The sequence below is a fragment of the Pleurodeles waltl genome, chromosome 3_1, assembly GCF_031143425.1.
Source record: "Pleurodeles waltl isolate 20211129_DDA chromosome 3_1, aPleWal1.hap1.20221129, whole genome shotgun sequence".
Classification (NCBI taxonomy): Eukaryota; Metazoa; Chordata; class Amphibia; order Caudata; family Salamandridae; genus Pleurodeles; species Pleurodeles waltl.
Window position 1 is genome coordinate 583,890,468 of NC_090440.1, and position 21,537 is coordinate 583,912,004.

At 41.6% G+C, this 21,537-nt stretch overlaps 1 protein-coding gene across 2 annotated transcripts in view; it reads left to right on the forward strand.

Annotated features, from left to right (window-relative positions):
* The window catches only part of LOC138284352 (SITS-binding protein-like), a 948,640-nt gene that overhangs the window by 338,894 nt on the left and 588,209 nt on the right, over positions 1-21,537 (forward strand). For both annotated transcript variants that reach the window (XM_069223028.1, XM_069223029.1), the window contains exon 3: positions 11,276-11,483. In XM_069223028.1, the coding sequence (XP_069079129.1) occupies positions 11,276-11,483 (208 nt within the window). The remainder of the gene's footprint in view (positions 1-11,275; positions 11,484-21,537) is intronic.

The window sequence follows — 21,537 nt, forward strand, 5'->3', positions numbered from 1 at the left end:
TTGTAATACGACGGATGGGAGATCTATCACATTTGTGACAGAATAACCGCTCTGCAAAACTCTAAGTCAGTCCCTAAATCCACTGGAACTCTGGCGTAGTCTGTAAACATGGGCCTGTGCTTGCAACTGACAGCTTGGAACACTGTGTCTACTTCATCCTATATGGGAATTTAAATCGCAGCAATATTGCTTTTACCTGATGTAACAGTCGTCTGAGTGGAATGTGGCACTCTTGTGGCCTCTGCTTACTTCCTTCACAGCTTTCTTAGAAGGCTACCTCCTTCTGAATAATGGGAACAGTATTTAGAGGTAAAAGTCTTGATTTCCAGCATTCACTTTTCTGTGACGGTACACTAGGTCCACATAAGAGCATGCCAGCCTGTTACAAGGAAATAATGTGTGTCTGTGTTCCCCATGACAGATTTAGGTAACAAAATTAGACCTGTGTATACTGGCTATGGGTCTGCAGTCAAGTATAGTGACTCCAGGCCCCACAGTGACAGCCACAGGTGCAGACAGAGGCAATGAAGCCCCATGGCGAAGGAAAGATGAATGAATCGCTAGATGGTAAAGAGGATATGATAGTGTCAAATCACAGTCGATGACATTTCAATGCCAGTTCGAGGGACAGAGATACCAAACACAAAGAGAAACAAAGAGAAAATGTACATATGTCGGCAACAAACAGTCACATTGTGAAGCCAGGCAGTGATTAATTTGAGTAGGTGGTTACCGGTGGGGCCTACCAGCAAACATTTTTGGGGACCTGAACTGAACATCACCATCAGACTTTAACCCACTAGAGGACAAAGAAGGGCATAAAAAAGAAAGAAGGAGGAAGAGAACTATGGAAAAACAGTGTCAAAGGGAGAAAACAGGGATGGAAAGAACCTGTAAGATTGAGAAAGGGGCAGGAAGTGTAGGATGGTGGAAGAACGATATATTAAGTTAATTAAAGAATGGACAGCCTTGATATTAGGCATCCCACCCTTCAGCAGTGGTGAGTTTCTGATGAAGAATTTGGGAACCTGAACTTATTCTTTCACAAAATAAGCACTGCTACAGGTGACTGCACACAAATATGTGGGTATTGTCAGAAACCCAGGGCTACATGTATGAAGATTTGAAATAGAGGTTTCCTAGTTGCAATTTCCTGTGAATCACAATTAGGAAATCACTATTTCAATTGTTTAAAACTCTTTTGAGTTTCATCTGTGATTCATAATGGGTTGTAAATAGACCTACCTCGTGAATATAAATGAAGTAGATTGCAATTTGCGACCCATTAGGAATAGCAGCCATCACAGGGATGGTGGCCTGCTAGGGTGAGCAGACCACTGTGTCTGTGATTGCTTTTAAATAAAGCAATCTTTTTTTTAAACACAGCCCATTTTAAACCTAATCACACATTATTGCAGAAATAACTGTTGATATTGAGTATGGCAATAATACAGTTGGAATATGCGGCACAAGATGCAGAGGGATGGACCAACTGCAATCTGCATCTTGGACTGAATCGTCGTGAATGAAGGGCAACAATATGCTGGAATTCCTAGGTAAGTGAATGGAAAAAGAGTTACCACCATAGTCTCCTCCAAGTTTTCTCCCATGGACAGGGAGTGCAGAGTGCCAACACAGAGGCCTTCCACTGGGGCACCTCACTACCAGTGGTCACCCAACTACTCCACAAAGGCAGAGACATCATACTTCAAAAGCCATATGAAAGGGTGAACTTGACAAATGGGGGAACCAAAGTAATTTCTCCACACAATATAGAGGCGGTGCAGCAACATTGTTCCATTTCTAGAGATTTATAGAAGGCTGCGCAAAGTAGGAAGCAGATACATGCAGTTGTTTCTGCAAAACTCAAAGTGATGGTGGATAGGAAAGGAGCGTCATTCACAGAGCCACATGAAGTGTTCTGCTGGCTGGATTGACAGGAAAAGAAAGAGGGAAGAGTCAAATTACAGTGGTGCAAAAAGACCACAACAAGACCAGATCAAAGCAGGATGCGTAGCAATGAAGACAGCAACAGCTGCTCACCAACCAGACAAATCTCCCATTTTGGTGGAAACCTCTGCACCGGAATATTTGTCTTCTGAAACGTACCTTGGACCGGAACACAAGAAAACCCTGACCTGCCTGAAATGACCTCATGATTGGCATATGGTCTCTGAATGACTATGACAAACTTTCCTAAAAAGACTTGAATTGAGGCAGTGCATCTACAACGGTTAAAAGAAGAAACTGAGTGCACTACATGGAATAATGCTGATTGGAATATTACTTGGTAAGTTCCTTTGATGAGGGAAAGGAAGGATGACTTGTGTGGCTCACTTACTTTTAAGAACACTACCCTCATTACTTCTCTAAGATGCTAAATGGAAGTCAAACGTTATCTTTATGTTTACATAAACAGCAGACCATTGCATTGCTATCCTGGGGAAAAGGTTTTGGAGACTGCTCCTGGTGGCTTGGAGGCTTTGGGTCTTGATTGCACACAAATATTGAAGGATACAGTGAACCTTGAGGGAGGGTAGCAGGTTGTAACTACCACTAATGCGCAGGTCACCTACTGCTTACGGATGGCCAAGAGTTATAATGAATCCCACTTAGTGATGTAGAACGTTACTGGCAAGGGCACAGTTCCCAGGTTTTCAAAAATACATTCCTATATTAAATGTTTGTACAAGAGACTCATCTCTCAAGCCTGGTAGTTACTAAATTACAACTTAGATGGCATTGGCGGCTTTACACAACATTATATTCATCATATGCTAGAGGAGTCCTTACCTGGACTAGGCATGGTACACCATTTGTGCTGTGGTATGTCAAAATAGATAGAGATGGAAGGCATGCATTCCTTATGGGTGACCCTGTGGTGTGCTGAGCACTGATCAGTCAACCTTTCATGCAACACTATCTGATCATTTAACCAGTTGCCCACGTATTCTGCTAAACTTAGGGGAAGACTACAACTGTCTGATGGACATTTCATTATATCATTCACATCCACCCATAGCAGGAAGACAGCAATAACCTCTCTAAATTCTTCAGCAATAAAATCACTATCATTTACAGCAACTTCAGCCTGCAGCTGGACCCAACAGACTTCGCCAAATGTCTTATGATCTTATCCAAAAAACATGTTAACCACATGGCCCGTCATCACCCCATAACAAATCGCTGCCACCATGTTGTCCATCTACTCATGGGCCCGTAAGACCCCTGTCCTCACCACTCCTACTCCAGAGGACAGCAGCCCATCAGTGCCATGCTCACACCCATTTTTAATGCCGCCACCTCTTCCGCAACCTTTCCAAATGCATGGAAACATGCAACTGTCCCCCATTGCTCAAGAAACCCTCTGCGGACCCTTCAGCACTCACCAACTATGGACTGATCTCCCTGCTACCATTCCTGGCCAAGGTCATAGAGAAAATCATTAACAGACTCCTCACTGAATACCTCAACAACCACCAACTCCTTGTCCTTGACACTACTCAGTCTGATTTCAGCCCCAACTACAGCACTGAAACTGCCCTCGTCACCACCATGGATGACATCCACATGCCTCTGAACAGAGGAGACATAGCGGCCCTTATCCTCCTGAACCTCTCAGTAACATTTGACACAGCCTTCCACCCCATCCTCATCCTCTTCCAGCACCTACACAACAACGTAATCCAAAGGCACCCACTCTAATAGAACTGCTTCTTCCTGACTGGAAAGACCCAGTCAGTCAGGATGTCAGTGTACACCTAGGACACAAGCAACCTCATCTGTGGAGGATCCTCCCCAAACCTGACCCGCTTCAGTGCATATATGATCCCTCTGCCCAGCATCATTCCCTCTTATGACATCAACGTCCTTTCCTACGCTGATGACACATAACTCATTCTTAGCCTTACAAACAAGATACCCAGTACTCAGATCCAGTTCAATGCCTGCACGACTGGATGACTGGATGAAGACCAACTATCTAGAGCTGACCACCTAGAAGATAGAAATAGTGATCTTCAGGAATGGCACATCACCATGGGACTCCACCTGGTGGCTGAACTGACACCAATCTCCACCACCCATGACTCAGGATCACTACCTACAACAATCTTGACATGACTGCCCAAGTCAATGCTATCACTGCCTCATGTTTCCATACCCTGAAGATGCTGAGGAAGATTTTCAAATGGCTCCCAATTAGAACCCAAAACAATGCCCTTGTCACAAGCTTACAACACACCCTATGTGCCAGGATCAACAGAAAATGTATCAGAAGGCTGTAGGCTATTCAGGATTCAGTAGCCAGAATCACTCTCAACCTCCCACATCGGAGTCACGTCACATCATACCTGAAAGAGCTCCACTGGCTCCCCATTCACAAATGAGCAGAATTCAAACTCCTCATCCTTACTTTCAAGACACACTTTCAAGGCTCTACATAATAGTGGCCTAGCGTATCTCAGCAATCGAATCTGCTTTCACAAGCCTTGCAGACACCTCTTCTTGACCAGACTCCTACTAGCACAAATCTCACACATACAGAAAACCAGATCAGGTGGCGGAGCCTTCTCCTACATAGCTCCTAAAACGAGGTATAACCTGCAGTGACTCATAAGAGCCTTTCATCCATCTATACTTCAACAAAAAGCGGAAGGCATGTCTTTTTCAGTAGTACTGTTGGGCCCTGGGTATGGCTAAACTCAGACCTGATCAGCACCAGGATACCCTCCTGGGTGATAATGCACTCCGCAAAGCTGCATAACATAACATAATGGGAAGCAACCAAAGATTTGAATACTTGGACAATGTATTTAGACATATCACCTGTCTGGTGACACCGGTCTAGACCTGGTCTATGCTCCACCAGCTTGCTATCACCCATAACACACAGACCATAATCCAATAATGGTGGTGATGGAATGGTGTAGATCACTGACATCTATATGCATTTGGTGCCTACCGAGCACCATGCAGGGATACCCAGTTTTTGTGAATGACATTATGGATGTAAAACAGAACTATTTCAAGAAAAATGAGGCCACAGCAATAGATACATTGATGTGGAAGGAAGCCCTCAAAACAATTATGAAAGGACACTGCATCAAAGCAATTGTAGGGATATGTAAACAGTTACAACAAGAAATTAACATGATGTAGAGGGTACTAAAAAGATTGGAAAAGGAAGTAATATTTTACTCCTCCCAAACACAATCAGCAACATTTGAAAGGGAAAATCATAGTCAAGAAATTAAGATGCCGTAATTATAATGAGTACATACTTAAACCACACACAAAGGATCATAAGATTGGTTGAGTGCTCACATGCTTAGCTTAAATGGGAAGGGGATGGTGCCTATCACACAACTTAGAAACTCAAATGGGGTGGCAGCATACACAAACGACAAAGTAAATAAAGCTTTGATAGGATACTACAGAAATCTGTATAAAGAGGGCAAAAAAACAATGTTGTGGGATATTGAATCTTTTGAGGATGGTGCTAACCGCAGATCAGTGGAAAACCCCAAGTCAACCTATGACTTTACTGAAAATTCAAGAGGCAATAAAAGATATGTCAGTTGGGAAATTGTCATGCACTGACAAACTATTGACCGGATTCTATCTGGCGTAAGTTGATTTACTAGCAGTGCATATAAAAACATTTTAATTTTCTGCTCTGTGGAAGCTCTTGTAGCATCCCTCCCAAAACTCTAAAGCGCTCTCATAGACTGGCCCACCTACAGATCTTTTATTGTTACTTAATAGAGGTTATAAAGTGTCAAGTAAGGTTTTGGCAAGATGGATCTTAGCTATCCTACAAGAGCTAGTACACATGGATTAAACATTTTTCTACTCAGAAGCTGCACATCACTGAATGTTAAGCTATTATCTAGAGTGTTAAAGAAAATGCTGCAGAACCCAGGAATACCCAATAATCCTGTCTATCAATCTAGAAAATGTGTTTGATATCATTAGATAGCAAAATTTGCTTGCTTTATCACACTGCATAGGGTTCAATGGTAACATATTCTTTTGGATATGCCTATTCCTAGGCTAGGAGCCGCCCCTGGCAAGTAGTTAGGCATACCAAGGATCCTATAACCCAAGAGAGATTGTGAGTTAATGGGGATGTAGAACTACAAGATATATTGTAGCCATCTTGAGAAAGGATGAATTATCCAGTTGTAGTATCAAGGCAGTAAAGGGCGAGGTTTGCAGTCAACAAGATGAAGAGATTAGTAAGATCAAAAATAAAGAGAAAGTCCTTACATTAGAAAATATCAATAGATATAGTCAGAATAAAAAGATACTCCTAAAGAAAATCTGAAGTGTTATTGCTGTGACAATGATTCACATCCTGGTAACAGCAAATCATGTCCTGCCACTAAAGCAAAGTGTTCATCATGTGGAAGAATTGGACACCCTCCTAAGGTTAGTAAGAAAACAAAATGTGAAGGTAAAATGCATTGAAGAGGAGGATAACTCGGATGAGGAAGAACAAGTTAATAGAACTTTTAGTAAAAAGATTTGATTGTTTTAAATGTAAGTGGTGGGAACGACAAATTGAGAAAGAAACCTATTTTACCACGAGCATTGGGGGAGTGGAAGTCCAGCTGTATGCAGACTCCAGATCTCCTTACACTTTTATCAATGAAGATGAAATTGTAAGCCACATTGGTGAGACATTATTTGCTACAGGCATTAGTCCTGAAGGTTTCTCTGGTGAAAATATTGATGTATTGGGATACAGGTTGCTTGTTTTTAGATTAAAAAATGGACACTGTTAAGGACAAGTGTATATTCTTAAAAAGGTGCCTTATCTGTTGAAGTGGCTTGATCAAGGGAACCTCAACATGATGTTAAATTCCAATAGTTTAGAATCTGTGATGGCTGTAGATGATAGTGAAAATCTAGGAAAGAGAATCTTGGGAAAATATCCTAAGGTTTTCTCGGGACAAATTGGAAACATGACAGAATTTGTGCATCATATTGTATTGGATGATTTACATCCTAAAATACACTAAGGCCCTCATTCTGACCTTGGCGGTCTTTTCGCAAGACCGCCGAGTTACCGCCGCGGTGAAGACCGCCGACCGCGGCGGTATGCCGCTGTGCGCATTCTGACCGCTGGGAGCGTTCCGCCGGAAAACCGCCAGCAGCCACACTGGCGGTCGGCGGGAAAGTGGAGACTGGTCAACCTCCACCGCCACGCCAGCAGAACACCGCCCACAGAATTACGACCCACATTTCTGTGTGGCGGTCTTCTGTTGGCGGTCTTCTGTTGGCGGTCACCTCCCCATGGCTCCCGTCGCCTCCCGGAGGACCAACGCACAAGGTAAGTTGACCGTCCGTGAGGGGAGGGGGTGGGGGGGTGTTGTGTGATGTGGGCGTGCATGGGGGTGTGCGTGTGAGTGTGTAGAGGGGGTGTGTGAGTGCGTGTATGCGGGCGGGGGGTGCTGCTGTGTCTATGGGTAATGTGTGCTGTTCGGCAGGTGCGCATGTCTGCATGTATGTGTGCGGGTATGTGTCCCCGTTGTGTATGTGTGTGTAGGGGGTGTGTATATGTGCATGTTGGGGGTGTGTGCATGTCGGGGTGCATGTATGTGCATGTCGGGGTGGGGGTGGGGAGGGGGTTCGTACCACCTCTGGGGGGTGGCAGGGGGGTGGAGGGTGTGGGGGGAGGACTCGGGTGGGTAGTGGGGGGTGGGGGAGACCCCTATCAGTGCCAGGGAAGGAATTCCCTGGCCCCGATTGTGCTTACCGCCATGGTTCGCACGGCGGTTCCCGCCCGCAAGAAACCGCGGCGGTAGGCAGGGTCATAATACCCTTGGCGGTCTTGGGACGACCGCCGGGCCGGAGTGCGCAAACTCCAGCCCCGCGGTCATGACCGCCGTGGCGGTCGGAGTGGAGAAGTGGCGGTCGGTCGCGGCGGGGACCGCCGCGGTCAGAATGCCATTTTTAATACCGCCGGTCTGTTCGCGGTCCGACCGCCGTCTCTCCGCCGACCGCCAGGGTCAGAATGAGGGCCTAAGTTAGAAACATTATTATTCTTTTAAGGGAAGAAGTACAGAATGAGCTGGATAAATTGTTAAGTGCATGCATATTAGAAGAAGGAGAGGTATCTGAATGGATTTCACCCATAGTAATTGCATGGCGCAATACTGGTGAAATCAGATTATGTGTTGATTTGTGCTTCCTTAATAATAATAATAGCATGTTTGACAATTTCACACTTCAACAAATCTCTAAAATGCTTACCTCAATCAATGCTATAAAATGGTCCACATCACTTGATTTATCTGCAGCATACTATCAAATAGCCCTTCATGAGGAGAGCATGAAATTTGCAGCTTTTATTACACCTGTGGGATGCTATCAGTACAAAGGTTTGCCTTTCGGCTTAGCATCCGCTGTACCAGTATATTTAATGCATCATTTGACAAGATGAAAAATGTTAAATGCTTTCAGGATGATATTTTAATTTACGGCAAAGACAGACAGGAACATGATACCTGTGTTAAGGATTCTAAGTAACAGGAACTTAATGGTTGAATTTTAAAAATGCAAGTTTGCGTTCTGCGACATATCTAGGCCATGTGTTGAGTGAGGAGGGTATTTCCCCAAAACTTGAACTGATTGAAGCAATTAGCAATGTCCCTGCACCGAGAAACAAAGAAGAATTGGCAACATTTCTTGATCTTGTAGAATTTTATTCTAAAATTGTTGAAGGTTTTTCAGTCAAAATATACAATGTTAGACAAACAGATTGAATTTGAAGACATCAGGAATGCTATTATCAAAGCCCCTGCTCTGAAATATTTTGATCCCAACACTAGTGAACACTAGTAACAAAGGTTTAGGGGGAGTGCCACCACAAAAGGATTAGAAAAGGATAGACTGAATAATAGTTTATGCATCAAGGGTATTGTCACCAGTGGAAGAAAACATTTTGGGTTATAGAGAAAGAGAAGCACACGTGTGTGTGTGCATAGAACATTTCAGTTTTTTTTATATGGGGCAAACCATGTACTGTGAAAACTGATCATAAACCACTGGTCAAAGTTCTGACAACAGAAGGAATATTTAAGACTTCAGCTAGGATAGAAAGAATGTCCACGAGATTGCAAGTTTTCATTTATAACATTGAGTGTGTTCCTGACAAAAGTAATGTTATGGTGGACAGCACTGGTACACAATCAAAGAATATCTGGCATTAAGGAAGAGGAATGGACAAAAGAGTTTGCTAAGAATGTTGTATTGCAAAACATTTAATGGAACGAGGTTGACCAAAGCAAAGTGCCTTAACTGCAGAATTGAGGCATTTTTGGGAAGTAAAAGATGAGTTGACAGTGGAAAATGGAATCGTGCAAAGGGGTGATAGAGTTGATCCACCAATTACCCTGAGAAACAAAGTTGTAACCTTGTGTCATAAGGGTCATGGAGGAATTATCAAAACTAAGCACATTTTTATAAAATGGTATTGGTGGCTAGGGTTAGATATGTTTATGGAGAGAATGTTTAGAGATTGCATTGCATGTTCCAATTCTGACAAATCTCTACGGACTCTTAGACCTAGTATGTGTGAACCAATAGTTCCAAAAAAAACCTTGGGACACCCTAGATATCATAGGTCCCATTAGAGAGAGACAGAAATATGTAATTGCCTTAATAGATAATTTTTCAAGATGGCCAATAGTGAAAACTGTGGAAAGAGTTGGCACTGATGCTGTTTTAACATTTGTGGATGATGTTTTCTTGAATTAAGGTTTACTAGCACAGTGGTATTTAATTCATGTCTGGCAAAGCGCAAATTTATTTGCCAGCGTGGGAATCAAACATAGAACTGCATCACTTTATAATCCCAGTGAGAAGGGAATGATAGAACGCTTCAACAGTGATAACAAAATGCTCTGCCATTAGCTGTCAGAAACTGCTGATCATGATGCACTTGGGGTATCACCTTTTGAAGCAATGCGAGGTAGGGAAGCCAGGACTAAGGAAACCCAGAATGGTTAGTACGTTCTTCCACAACAGATTTTCCTATGAAAAAAAATTAGAAAGAAAATTGTGGACTCCCATTTAAAGTACAAAAAACAATACAATTTAAGGAAAAACAGTGATGATACAACAGTTGAAGTGGGGATGGTGGTTGAGTCTAGGAAACCTTGGAAGTCAGAAAGAGTGAAAGTCAATTCACTGAACCCTTGAAACTAGTCAAGGTATTATGTGATGTTGTCATGTTGAGCAATGGCAAAGTTTGGAATTTGAAAAGGTTTGCTGTGGTTAAGGGTGAGTTTGCAAATAATGAAGGTGTCCCCAATAAAGAAGCAAGATTGTATTGGGAAGTAGAACAATATGTTGCTTACAGAAGAAATATGGATGGTCCTGTGCAACAAGTTGAGGGACAAGTTGATGTTGAAGGAAGGAAAGAGGAAAGAGAATAAGTATAAGGTCAGGATGGAGATATTACATGTAATAGTCAAGAAGTGAAAGATCAAGAAGACTGAAAACAGTCAAGATGAGTTGGAGGGGAAGAGTGTAAGTCGAGAAGTTGCCGGAAATGTGAGGAGTGAATCTGACAGACGAATAGGGATTGAATCTGGTGTAGTGGGTAAGGACAAATGAGTGAGAACTGAACCCAAATGGCTATCTGATTATGAAATGATGTAGTAGGTGATAATGCAATTTTGTTTAATTATTATATTGTTTAAAGTTTTGTTGTATGATCGGAGTGTATATAGTAAGCTTTTGTTGTTGTTAAAAGTGGTATTTAATTTATTTTTACTAATAAAGGAGGAAGATGTGTTATGTCATGTACCATGTCACACAGCTGTGTCATGGCATTTTTACGTTTGTACTGTAGCTGTGCTCTGCATGTGCTTCTATCCCAGAGGCAACTGAGGGATTCTAGATTGTAAATACGACAGCTGCCTGGGGAGTTTGCTGAGCAACGTGGTTGGTGAAGGTTGTTCTCTGCGTTCCTATTTATTAGGTGTTCCAGGCATCAATAAAACATTTGGAAACCACCATGGCATTAGTCATACTTTACCGAGATGTGAAGAAAAGGTGGCCCTGTTATCTCATTACACACTTGTAATATTAAAAGTTAGGAATAACATCATTTTCATATTGCATTGATACCAGAGATCAAGTCCAATAAATTAAAAGAGTGTTATGCATGTATTGGTATTAGAAAGGAAAGGCAACTTAATGTTATTTTTTTCTGGGATCAGATTTAGCTCTTATTCTGAATGTCTGTTTCTCTCTTTCATAGGAGTGTCAGTCATGCTTCATGAAAACGTTCCTGTGTTAATTTCTTTAAATAGAAATACAAATATTTGCTTGGAAAACCCTTCTTCATCAGAAGTTGTACCTCTCAAGTACACAGTCTGTGTCAGCCACTCTTTACTGTCTGTCCATCAAGAAATGAGAAGTCCGATCTCGGACCATCAACGGACACTTCCGAACACCAACATACTACGGTAATCATTTTCCGTATTTTGGGCCGCACTCCTAACATGGCAAATTGAGCAGGTTGGTTTTCATAATGATAACATTTTATACAAATCCTTCAATATGGGCTCATAATCATGCTTTTTCTAGATGGATGGCATATGTTTTGTGAGCAGCCTTGGATAACTACCTGGAATTGACTAATGAGTTCATTTCATGCACTTTGCAATTAAATATATACCTACTTTCAATAATCCATCTATCTATCTAACTGTCTATTTGCCTGCCTGCCTGCCTGTCTATTTGTCTATCTATCTATCTATCTATCTATCTATCTATCTATCTATCTATCTATCTATCTATCTATCTATCTATCTATCTATCTATCTACCTACCTATCTATCTATCTATCTGTCTGTTTTTTTTTTTAAAGTTTTCACGCACCCTCAGGTTTCATGGCGCCAGGATAACAAATGTTCCAGAACTAACAGTAATCAGTTACGCTTGGGATAGATATGTTTCAATTTATCATCACTTTTTGCAGAGCTTTGTTGTTTCATCCCAGGTACTGTAAGAAATTGGGTTCTAGTTGCAAAGGATACAAGTGATGAGTCTGTAGTTGTTTTTTACTGGGAACTAAGTACCCTATCATAGCAATTTTCTCTCTCAGGGTAGCGAAACAGAGCAGTGCAAGGCATACTCAGGGAAGGCAGTGTGGGCTAGTAACTCCAGCTTGCTGGTACACAACAACAAAACTCAATACATCATTGTACAGCCAGTGTTTTTTCTATTAATAAGAAAAAGTACTTATTACACAATCACTATTGAATTATGTTACATTTCAAATATATACAATCAGGTAAATACTATTGGTGACACCCTTATATCGCGGTATGCACCTAGTGGGTCCTGAACCCTATCATCACAATAATCTCTACATACACTAGAAGCAGCATCACAATATTCCCCTCCCACCCACACACATACACTAGAGCCAGCATTGCAATTTAAAGTGATATAATTATCCATAAGGCAGGTCTACTGGATTTGTCAGAATGTCACCATCTCAGTAAAAGCAGCCACATGCTATGATTTGCACGCATTACATTTTATAATTTTTAATGAAAGTCAAAACTCTATTAAACTGTGGATTGATAAACACCAATAAAGTATTTAATTTAATACCATGTGTTATATTCCTTCTTTTACTTTTATTAGACTTCAAGTACAGTCTTAAAACCAGCCAACAAGAGTTCCTACACTCACAAGCTCAAGCAAAAACATATGTCCCCAGAGAGAGCTTGAAATAAAGAAAAACCTCTCTTGGGCCATGAATGTAACTCCCAGGGAGACTTGAGGCAAGTCTTTAAAAATTATCTGGGGATGACTGCTTCCCCTTCTGCAGCTCCCCCAAACACTCTTCATTTATCAGTGGTGGTACCTCTGCCCATATTGGGGTACCACAAGGCCACATATGAAAATGAGAACTTTACTTAAGGGCTTTTAGAGCACTCAAAAGCGCTCAGGCTTGAATATAATATTATTGGCTCTTTTGCTTTGCAAAAATACTGGGTGATGCATAATGAGGCCTTACATCATATTTTATTTGATTTGTCGTACTCTGGTTCCATTCGGGACACCATAAAGCTTTTGGAGGTTGTTGGTGGCTGCCCAGTGGCCCCAGCCAGATACCTGTGTGAGAGCTGCACCTCTTGTGGGGTGCACAGGAGCTAGTCCATATGTTGATCTGCTCCCATCCAGCAGGAGCAGGTTCTTTACTTCTCCCAGGGCACTTTCTCTGTCCATGAGAAGCAAGGACATTGAGACAAGAGGCCAGTGGGCTCCCGTCATACGCGGGCATAGGGTGTGGATAAGACACAGGGCCCTATAATTGCTTCGGCTCAAGGCAATGGGGGCCATTGTACTCTGTCCTTATGCACTGGCTCCTGGGACCACCATGCATGCATCCTCCTCAAAGCAACTTTCTATGTAAAAAACATGAAGTAAAATAACATTTGAATCACAGTGTTGTCCCAGGGGGTATTGCCTTACCCAGGGGAACAGGTCTTCATTGCTGAGAAGCACCACATGTTCTTTTCCGTGATCAGTCCTCCCAGGGGAACTCAGCTTTAAATTGTTGTATCTCTGGCCCCAGAGGGCATATCTTAGCTCCTGTTGGCTTGTTTTGCTCCCTGTAGCCAGATCCAACCACCTGGCCTGTGGGCTCTAAAGAATGTCTTTATTGTTGCTGGTTTTATGGTTCCCAGTGCCAGACCTGTATCTGGATCCTGGTGCTTGCTGCTGCCTTAGGGACATCTTCCACTGCTCCTCCACAGTCAGCCAGCAGAATACTCTCCCTGCAGCACTCCTCAGGTCCACACCTTCTTGGCTTATTTAAGGCACCTTTATATCAGCGGAGACTAAGGGGCAGTCCAAAGAAATCACAGGAAAACTCTCCAGGGTCCCACAACAAACACATCTCCTCAATTGCTTCTCAGGGGATGTAAAGGAAAGAGAACCACTGACCCTGGAGAGACTCATCCTAGCCCTGGGCTCATCCTGTGTCAAAGTCTCAAAGTCCATACTTGCAGGAGCATCAGGGGGTTTCTCCTTCCAGCTGGGCCTTCTTTCATTGTCTTCACTCCCAAGTCTGTCTTCTCCCTTGTTTTAAGTGAAGATTGGAAAGTTCTACAAGTAAAGCACCCCTGGCAAATCCTAGGGTGACACCATGATTTCACCCATGAACCATCCCTCCTGCACAGGATTCTGGGACAATCTATTATGACAACTTCAAGATGTCTGTGGAAAAAACTTCCCTGAGAGCCTCGTCTCTGCCCCTGCTGACACAGCTGCCTGATCCCTTCCCACCAAAACTTCAAGGGAGAGATACCTGGCTGTGCAAGACCATAGAATCACATGTGCAGAAACTCTTACCGTAGCTGCGCAGGAGAGGTCTTATATTAAAAGGTGGAGAGTGGGAGTTAGCACTCTTAGGGGGTCATTCTGACCCCGGCCGGCGGCGGTCATTCTGGGTTTCCCACTGGGCTGGCGGGCGACCACCAAAAGGCCGCCCGCCAGCCCAGTGGGAAACACCCTTTCACGAGGAAGCCGGCTCCGAATGGAGCCGGCGGAGTGGAAGGTGTGCAACGGGTGCAGGAGCACCCGTCACGAATTTCAGTGTCTGCTAAGCAGACACTGAAATTCAAAGTGGGGCCCTCTTACGGGGGCCCCTGCAGTTCCCATGCCATTGGCATGGGCACTGCAGGGGACCCCAGGGGCCCCACGACACCCCTCACCGCCATCCTGTTCCTGGCGGTCCAAACCGCCAGGAACAGGATGGCGGTGAGGGGGTCGGAATCCCCCATGGCGGCGCAGCAAGCTGCGCCGCTATGGGGGATTCCTCAGGGCAGCGGAAAACCGGCGGGACACCGCCGGTTTTCCGGTTCTGACCGCGGCCATACTGCCGCGGTCAGAATGCCCTCAGGAGCACCGCCAGCCTGTTGGCGTGCTCCCGCCGACCCCGGCCCCGGCGGTCAAGGACCGCCGGGGTCGGAATGACCCCCTTAGTCCGTTTACTTTGAAGTTATGGTGATTGAGACTAAGGGGATGAGACTCGCTCAAAGTAAAAGTCTGGTTAATCAGAATAAAAAACAGGGAAATAAATGGGTGGAACCCATTTGCTCTAGGCATCATTAGGAATTTGCAAAACTGCAAATCTGAGCTACTTCCACCTTTGCAAATTATTAAACAAACTTTGCAAACTTTAAAATTTATGAAGAAGAGTGGGAACATATTTACATTTCGTTGCTAAGTGGGAAACCATTCTTCCACCGCCCAAATTCTCAGCACCCTTCCCACATGCTAGCCTCAATCACCTGCCCCAATCCTCCTCAACACCAGGAAAGAGCACTAGGTGCCGCTGGATGCTGTAGCTTTCAATGGTCAAAGGGTCTGGGGGATATGTACAGAAGTATGAGAGGCCATAACAATGAAAAACATTTTTAGAAATGGTGTGAAATAATAAGTAGATTTGAAAATAGGCATAAAGGGAAAGTACATTTTTAATAACAGTGGAGGTCATTGTTATGAAATCCTGATGTTGAAGCAGTAATAAAAAATAAAATATTTTTGTTAAGCATATTGGTATGATGGTTATGGATTTCCTCATTTTGAAATTCTTGATTACTGCATATATCTGGATTTTCATAGTCATCAATCTCAGCAGGTCGTAGGAAAATGTACTTTTATTCAGTTGTCATTGCAGTCATGGTGAACATGACAAAGTCACAATTCGGTGATCATTGACAGAGAATTGCACTTCCCTTTGACACCCTCAATGCACTTCTAAACCTCCAAGTATTAGTCATCACAAGTTATGCAATAATGTTAGCAATGTGCCACAAACACTGTGAATTGTGTGAGGGCATAGAAGACGTTTTTCATTTTCTATGTCTGAAGACATACGGGAAAATACATAAATGGGTAACTACACACTTACCCTAAATCTATGCCTGCAGATCATAAGTTTCATGGATAATTCATAGGGGCAATGCCAGGGCTAACAATCATACAACAGGGAAAATACAAAAGTCATAAGTTTCCCGGGAAAAAAACCCACCTGGAAGATTTGAGGGTGAGGACTACCACATATTTACAACGCAGCCTATTGAAAATCTAATAAATTCTCTGATGTTCTATGTCCAATCTTAATTCTGGGTTATTTTGCTGCTTCACTTCATTTCATGCACTATTTCCAGTTTAATATAAAACGAATTGTGGCAAATTCAGTAAGTTTCACCCACAGAAGAAAGCTATTTGTTTTGCCAGTGCTTATTTGTTTTGCCACTGCCCCACCCATATTATTAGTTTTCCCTTGAAAAAATCTGCCATCCCGGAACAGTAAATTAATAACAAAGTATAAAAAAACACATCCAGGGTCGCAAACGGTGCGTTGGCATGTAGGCGGTCGTACATGCACACCTTTTTGAACAGTAAATTATGAGAACAGCATAAATACTTATTGGGATGCATGTGAAATGGACCAGTGCCTTGCCCTTATTCACCTTGCATTCATCCCCTCGTGGTATGCTTCAGCTTATGAAAATGTAATATCACTGGCTTGCCATTTATTTTTAGGCATTCCAAAATGTCATTATACTATACATTTTCTTTTATCTTGTATTTCAAGAGTTAAATCTCAGGTTAAAACAGTAACCGTTATTTAAAAAAAAAAATGTTTACGTAATTCAAATTTCATCACACTGTTGATTGCATCTTGCCAATGCCAAACACTCTTCTTCAGTTATTTTTTTATTTCAACTTTCATCATCCACAAATACTATGGGTTATCTATAAATATCTGCTTTAACCATTCAGGTATTAGACCTCCAAGAGTTTGGTCCTCTAACCTTGCATGCCTTCTATTTCAGTGGCCATTGGATTTGAAATTTTAACACAATCTGTTCCTATCTGCCACCTAATACCACTGCTAAACATCATTTCAAGCTAGTAGGCCATTAGTCTATGTATGGCACAACGCAGATTTTGATGGTTTAACTGCATGATTTCTGTAAAACCTTGATTATAATTATGGTTTTTCCTTTCATGTATCCCCTTTATTGAATTATATATGTTGGTTCTTATTTTTCGGTTTCAAATATAAAATATACTTCTACTCATGGTATTGATCTTTGCAACATGATAACCAAGTCTGCGTATAGTCATACCCATGTTATTTTGTAATAATCAGATCTCTGTTCTTGTGATTGTTTTGAATGATGGGCAATGTTTTGTTGAAGATAATAATTTAGCTTCTTGTTTATTGTTTTAAACAAAAAGCAAGGTTCCATAGACTATAAATAATCAAAAGAGTGCAAGGCCTTTTCTGCTTATTGTTTATTATAAATATTTCAACAATGAACAGCGGTGCTATATAAACTAGGAGTGTGAAAAGATATAAGGAAACTTCATGCCAGAGACGAGAGAAAATAAGCCATTCAGAACCATATTATCTTCCTTTGCTTAAGACAACTGAAAAGCACTGCTATCCTTCACTGTGGACTTATCAGCCTCCCATTTGACACAGACGAGAATAGCATTGGTTGCTATTAAACTGACCATTCATTACATTGTTCAAAGGACCTATGCAGGTTGGAACCAAATTATGCTTCTTCTTTGGTGCTAATGATAGTTTTCTTAGCCAAAGAGATGAGGGTAGGGGTGGACATTTCAATATAAAAGACTCTTATGACACTGCCCATATATTACACTAGTACCTGTTTTTCATTCTATTGGTTAATTTTTGTTGATTATTATAACAGTTACTATTAATACTATATGCATGAGAATAGGATTTGTATTTTTTTAAATAAATATTTGATACATATCCCTGGTTTTCTATTGTTCTTGGGTGTGCCTTTCCATTATGGAAGATAATATGAAAGAGGGTTATAATTCCCCAAATTGTCCCTGTGATAACTCATAGGACTGATCACATCTCATTTGCATAGTGCTCAGTTGATTGTGGTGTGGTTGCAGTCAAACTGCCTTTCTGTTTTGAGTTGGCAGAATGACAAAGTCTTTAGGGGTATAGAAAGCCTATTCCCAGTCCCTGTTCTGGAAAATAAACCATAAAGCATACCAGCAGTGGCCTGTACATGACTTTTGAGCAAATCTGGTTGACACACTTGAGATATGAACCTATTACTTTTAGCAGAGGTCAGTTGTAATATTTATTAGCTCCCTGGGTACAGAAAGGTTTGTATTGTTTTTGCTGTATGTTTGTAAGGCGTTGACTAATAATAAGGTTTTCCCCATTTTTATTTCGTTTTTTTGAGTCTCATGCTTTCAAGTTGTTTTATAATGGTACCACAACCTATTCCAATAGGGGTCTGTTTCAGGGCTCCTAACATAAGAGGATAGCAGGATTTGTAACTTGTGTTGTAATTGTACGTGCTGCATATGCCTTTGAAATTGTTTTGCTTAAGGGTGGAATTTGATGCTGTAGATGCCAATACAGGGACCTTTCATAGGTACAGTGCTGCTGTGAGTCCTACTAGTTATTATCCAGTTAGATTATCAAGAACATCAAGTATGGTTTAGGGCTATCTACCCATTGTAGTTCAGAATATCTGACTGGATCTATTGAGCAATAAAGGGTCTACCTAGCCTCTAATGGCTGGCTATTCACCATATCTTGATGTAGCATATATGGCAGTTGCAGGGGCAAATAGATAGTGACCATCTATAGGCAACATCAACAGTATGTTCTACAGTCTACTGCTATAGAAGCATTTGTTCCTGGTCCTACACAACAAGCGCATCCTGTAGTCCAGGCAATTAGTTCAGAAGCTATTTATACAATTATGGGCAATATTTTCACAAAAGGAGATGAGATTCTGTTTTGCAATTGCCAGCAAAACTAGCCAGCTAGATGCAGTTGATACACAAAGAATATCTCAAGATAGACATAGGATGTTAACAATGTGTGTGGTGTTTGGTATGTGTCCATCTGTGAAAAAGTGTACAACCTGGGGAATAATATTAATGAGTAATTATACTAATACACAGGAAAACATCCTCAATAGTGGTGATATCAGAGGTGTTGAAACAATTACAGAGTGACTAAGGAGCTACAACTGCTCTCGAATTAGGGATGACATTGATAGATAATTTTGAAACAATTTCCTCAATAGCTTTGAGTGACGTTTGAAGAGAAGCCACGGTTCCAACAGTGTTCCAGAGGCTTGTAGCGGTTCCTGCTCTATATCGTGAACAAGAGCTTCCAAAGTTGATCTCAGAAGTTTACACCTTCATGGGCCTTGATAACTTAGGTTCTCAAGTCATAAGACCGTAACTTAAAGACTGGGGACTATGCTAAACAGAAAGGTGCATTGGAGACTAAGAAAAAACAGAAGCTGAAATGAAAAACTAGGAATGTATTTCCTCTAATACAGGAGTCCAGTATTAGTAGTTATAATTTGAGGCACTGCAACAAAAAGCCAGATCAGTATTATGATAGCTAGTCTTCCTGTTTTAGGCAGTACTCTGGGGATAGTAAAGGGATAGAAAGAAGTGGACAGACTGAGAATTGCAGAAAGGGCGAGTATGCCAAGTGGAAAAGAAGACAGATGCATTTAGGTGAAGTTATCATTTAAGAAAAAAAGAGAAATTTATGGACTCAAAGGTTTATTTTAATAAGAAAAAATAGCTGGGTTAGTGAAAATCATTCCCTACAAACCTATGGATTCTTTTGCTGAACAGGACTTGGGTGGTGACACTTCTGGACGGAGCAACAGAAGTGATGATGGTTTACCAAACTCTCAAAAAGCATCTGGTGGTAATTCAAACTAAGCAATACATACAGGCTGAGACACAGGATTGGCATGCGCAAATTCTCCAGACTGTATATTTGAAGTAGACATTCAAATTGTGGAAGACGCACTGGACTGAATTAAAGTAATAATCTGGTCTAATTTGTTGGGTGCTTATGGCACTATTGTCGCAGAGGATGACTGGCCTCTGGGTTTTGCAAGGGATGCATCTCAAGGTAAGGATGTAATTATGCAGACATTTTTAAGAATGGGCATTAAAACAGACTCCTGATCTATTTGGAAACCAGGCGGGGTGGAAGAAAGAATCTGCTCCACATGTGATTCCCATAAGGAATGAGCATCGAGGTCAGACTCAGTATCATTTAAAGTAAGAAGCTAAGCCTAGTATAAAACCTATTTTAGATTTGCTACTACATCAAGGTCTATTAATGCCTTGCCATTCCACCACAAACACTTCTCTTTTTCCAGTGTTAAAGTCTAATAAGTAATACAGAATACTTTGAGATAATCGACATTTAAATGCACATACAGTCACACATACGCTGTCCAGAATGTTCCCAGTACTGAATGAATAACTAATCTAGTCAAGACAAAATATAAAACAACACTACGTATATTAAATGGGTTGTTGAGTCATAATATAGTTCCTGGAACCTTGTATGTCACTACTTTTTAATTCAGCACATTTTAGTATGCTTATACAGTCTTGCCCCAGAGTTATGTGAATGTTCCTGGGATCTTTGCAGCTGCAGAAAGGAGCTCTTACAAGATCCTATGGAACTTTCATATATTAATGGCATCTATATAACTGACAATGATTTGACTGAACACCTGGCTATGGTGGGTGGCACATTTATCCCAACATGGATATAAAATTAATTTTAGGAAATCCAAAACTGCATACCTAAAACTGCATATCTGCAAATGCATGCATGCATACCTGTATATCTGAATTTCCTTTCTTTTAAATGATCCAGTAAGGGTAAAGGATTAACAGCTGGCTTCCTGCAGAAGTATGCTTTTTACAAATTCTTAATGTATTAAGGAAGTTACAAGCTTTGACGGGGCTTCTTAACTTTGGAAGAGCTTACTTGCCACATTATGCGGAGTGGGTTAAGTCCTTGTGTGAATTAACTTCTCAAATGTTTCGGAGAAAAACTGGATGAAAACACAAAAAAGCTATCTTATATGGACTGCAAGCAAACTAGTTAGAGAATAAATATTTACAGACAGGGCGACACGCTTAGTAATTAAGATTATTCCTAGCACTTCAGGCTACATATGTAGTATACAATGAGGTACAGACAAGTCCCATGATATACAGACCTGCTGAGGAATATTGTACTCCTATTGAGAACATTGTCAGTAAATCACAGACAGCTATTTTGAAGGAACATCCTCTAGTGCAGGGTAAACAAAGCATTATAGTTTCCCCTATACATCCACTGGAATCAGCAACCAAAGCTAATATTCCTAATTTGCACACTATATACCTGCATGGAGTGTAGTGGGCTGCTTCTCTAAATTCTACTGATATGAAATTTGATTATTCCCCTTCACTTTGAACTCAAAAGGTTCTGCAGTACACACAAAATGTTCCACAGTCTCCAAAAAACCTACCCATACATGAAAATAACATCATATTCTGTACCATCAGTAAGCACTGCCTGTTATTGGTACTACACAAAAATACTCTATGGGTTGTGCTGCATATCACGGAGAGTTCCAGGATCGCAACTTCATGGTGCTA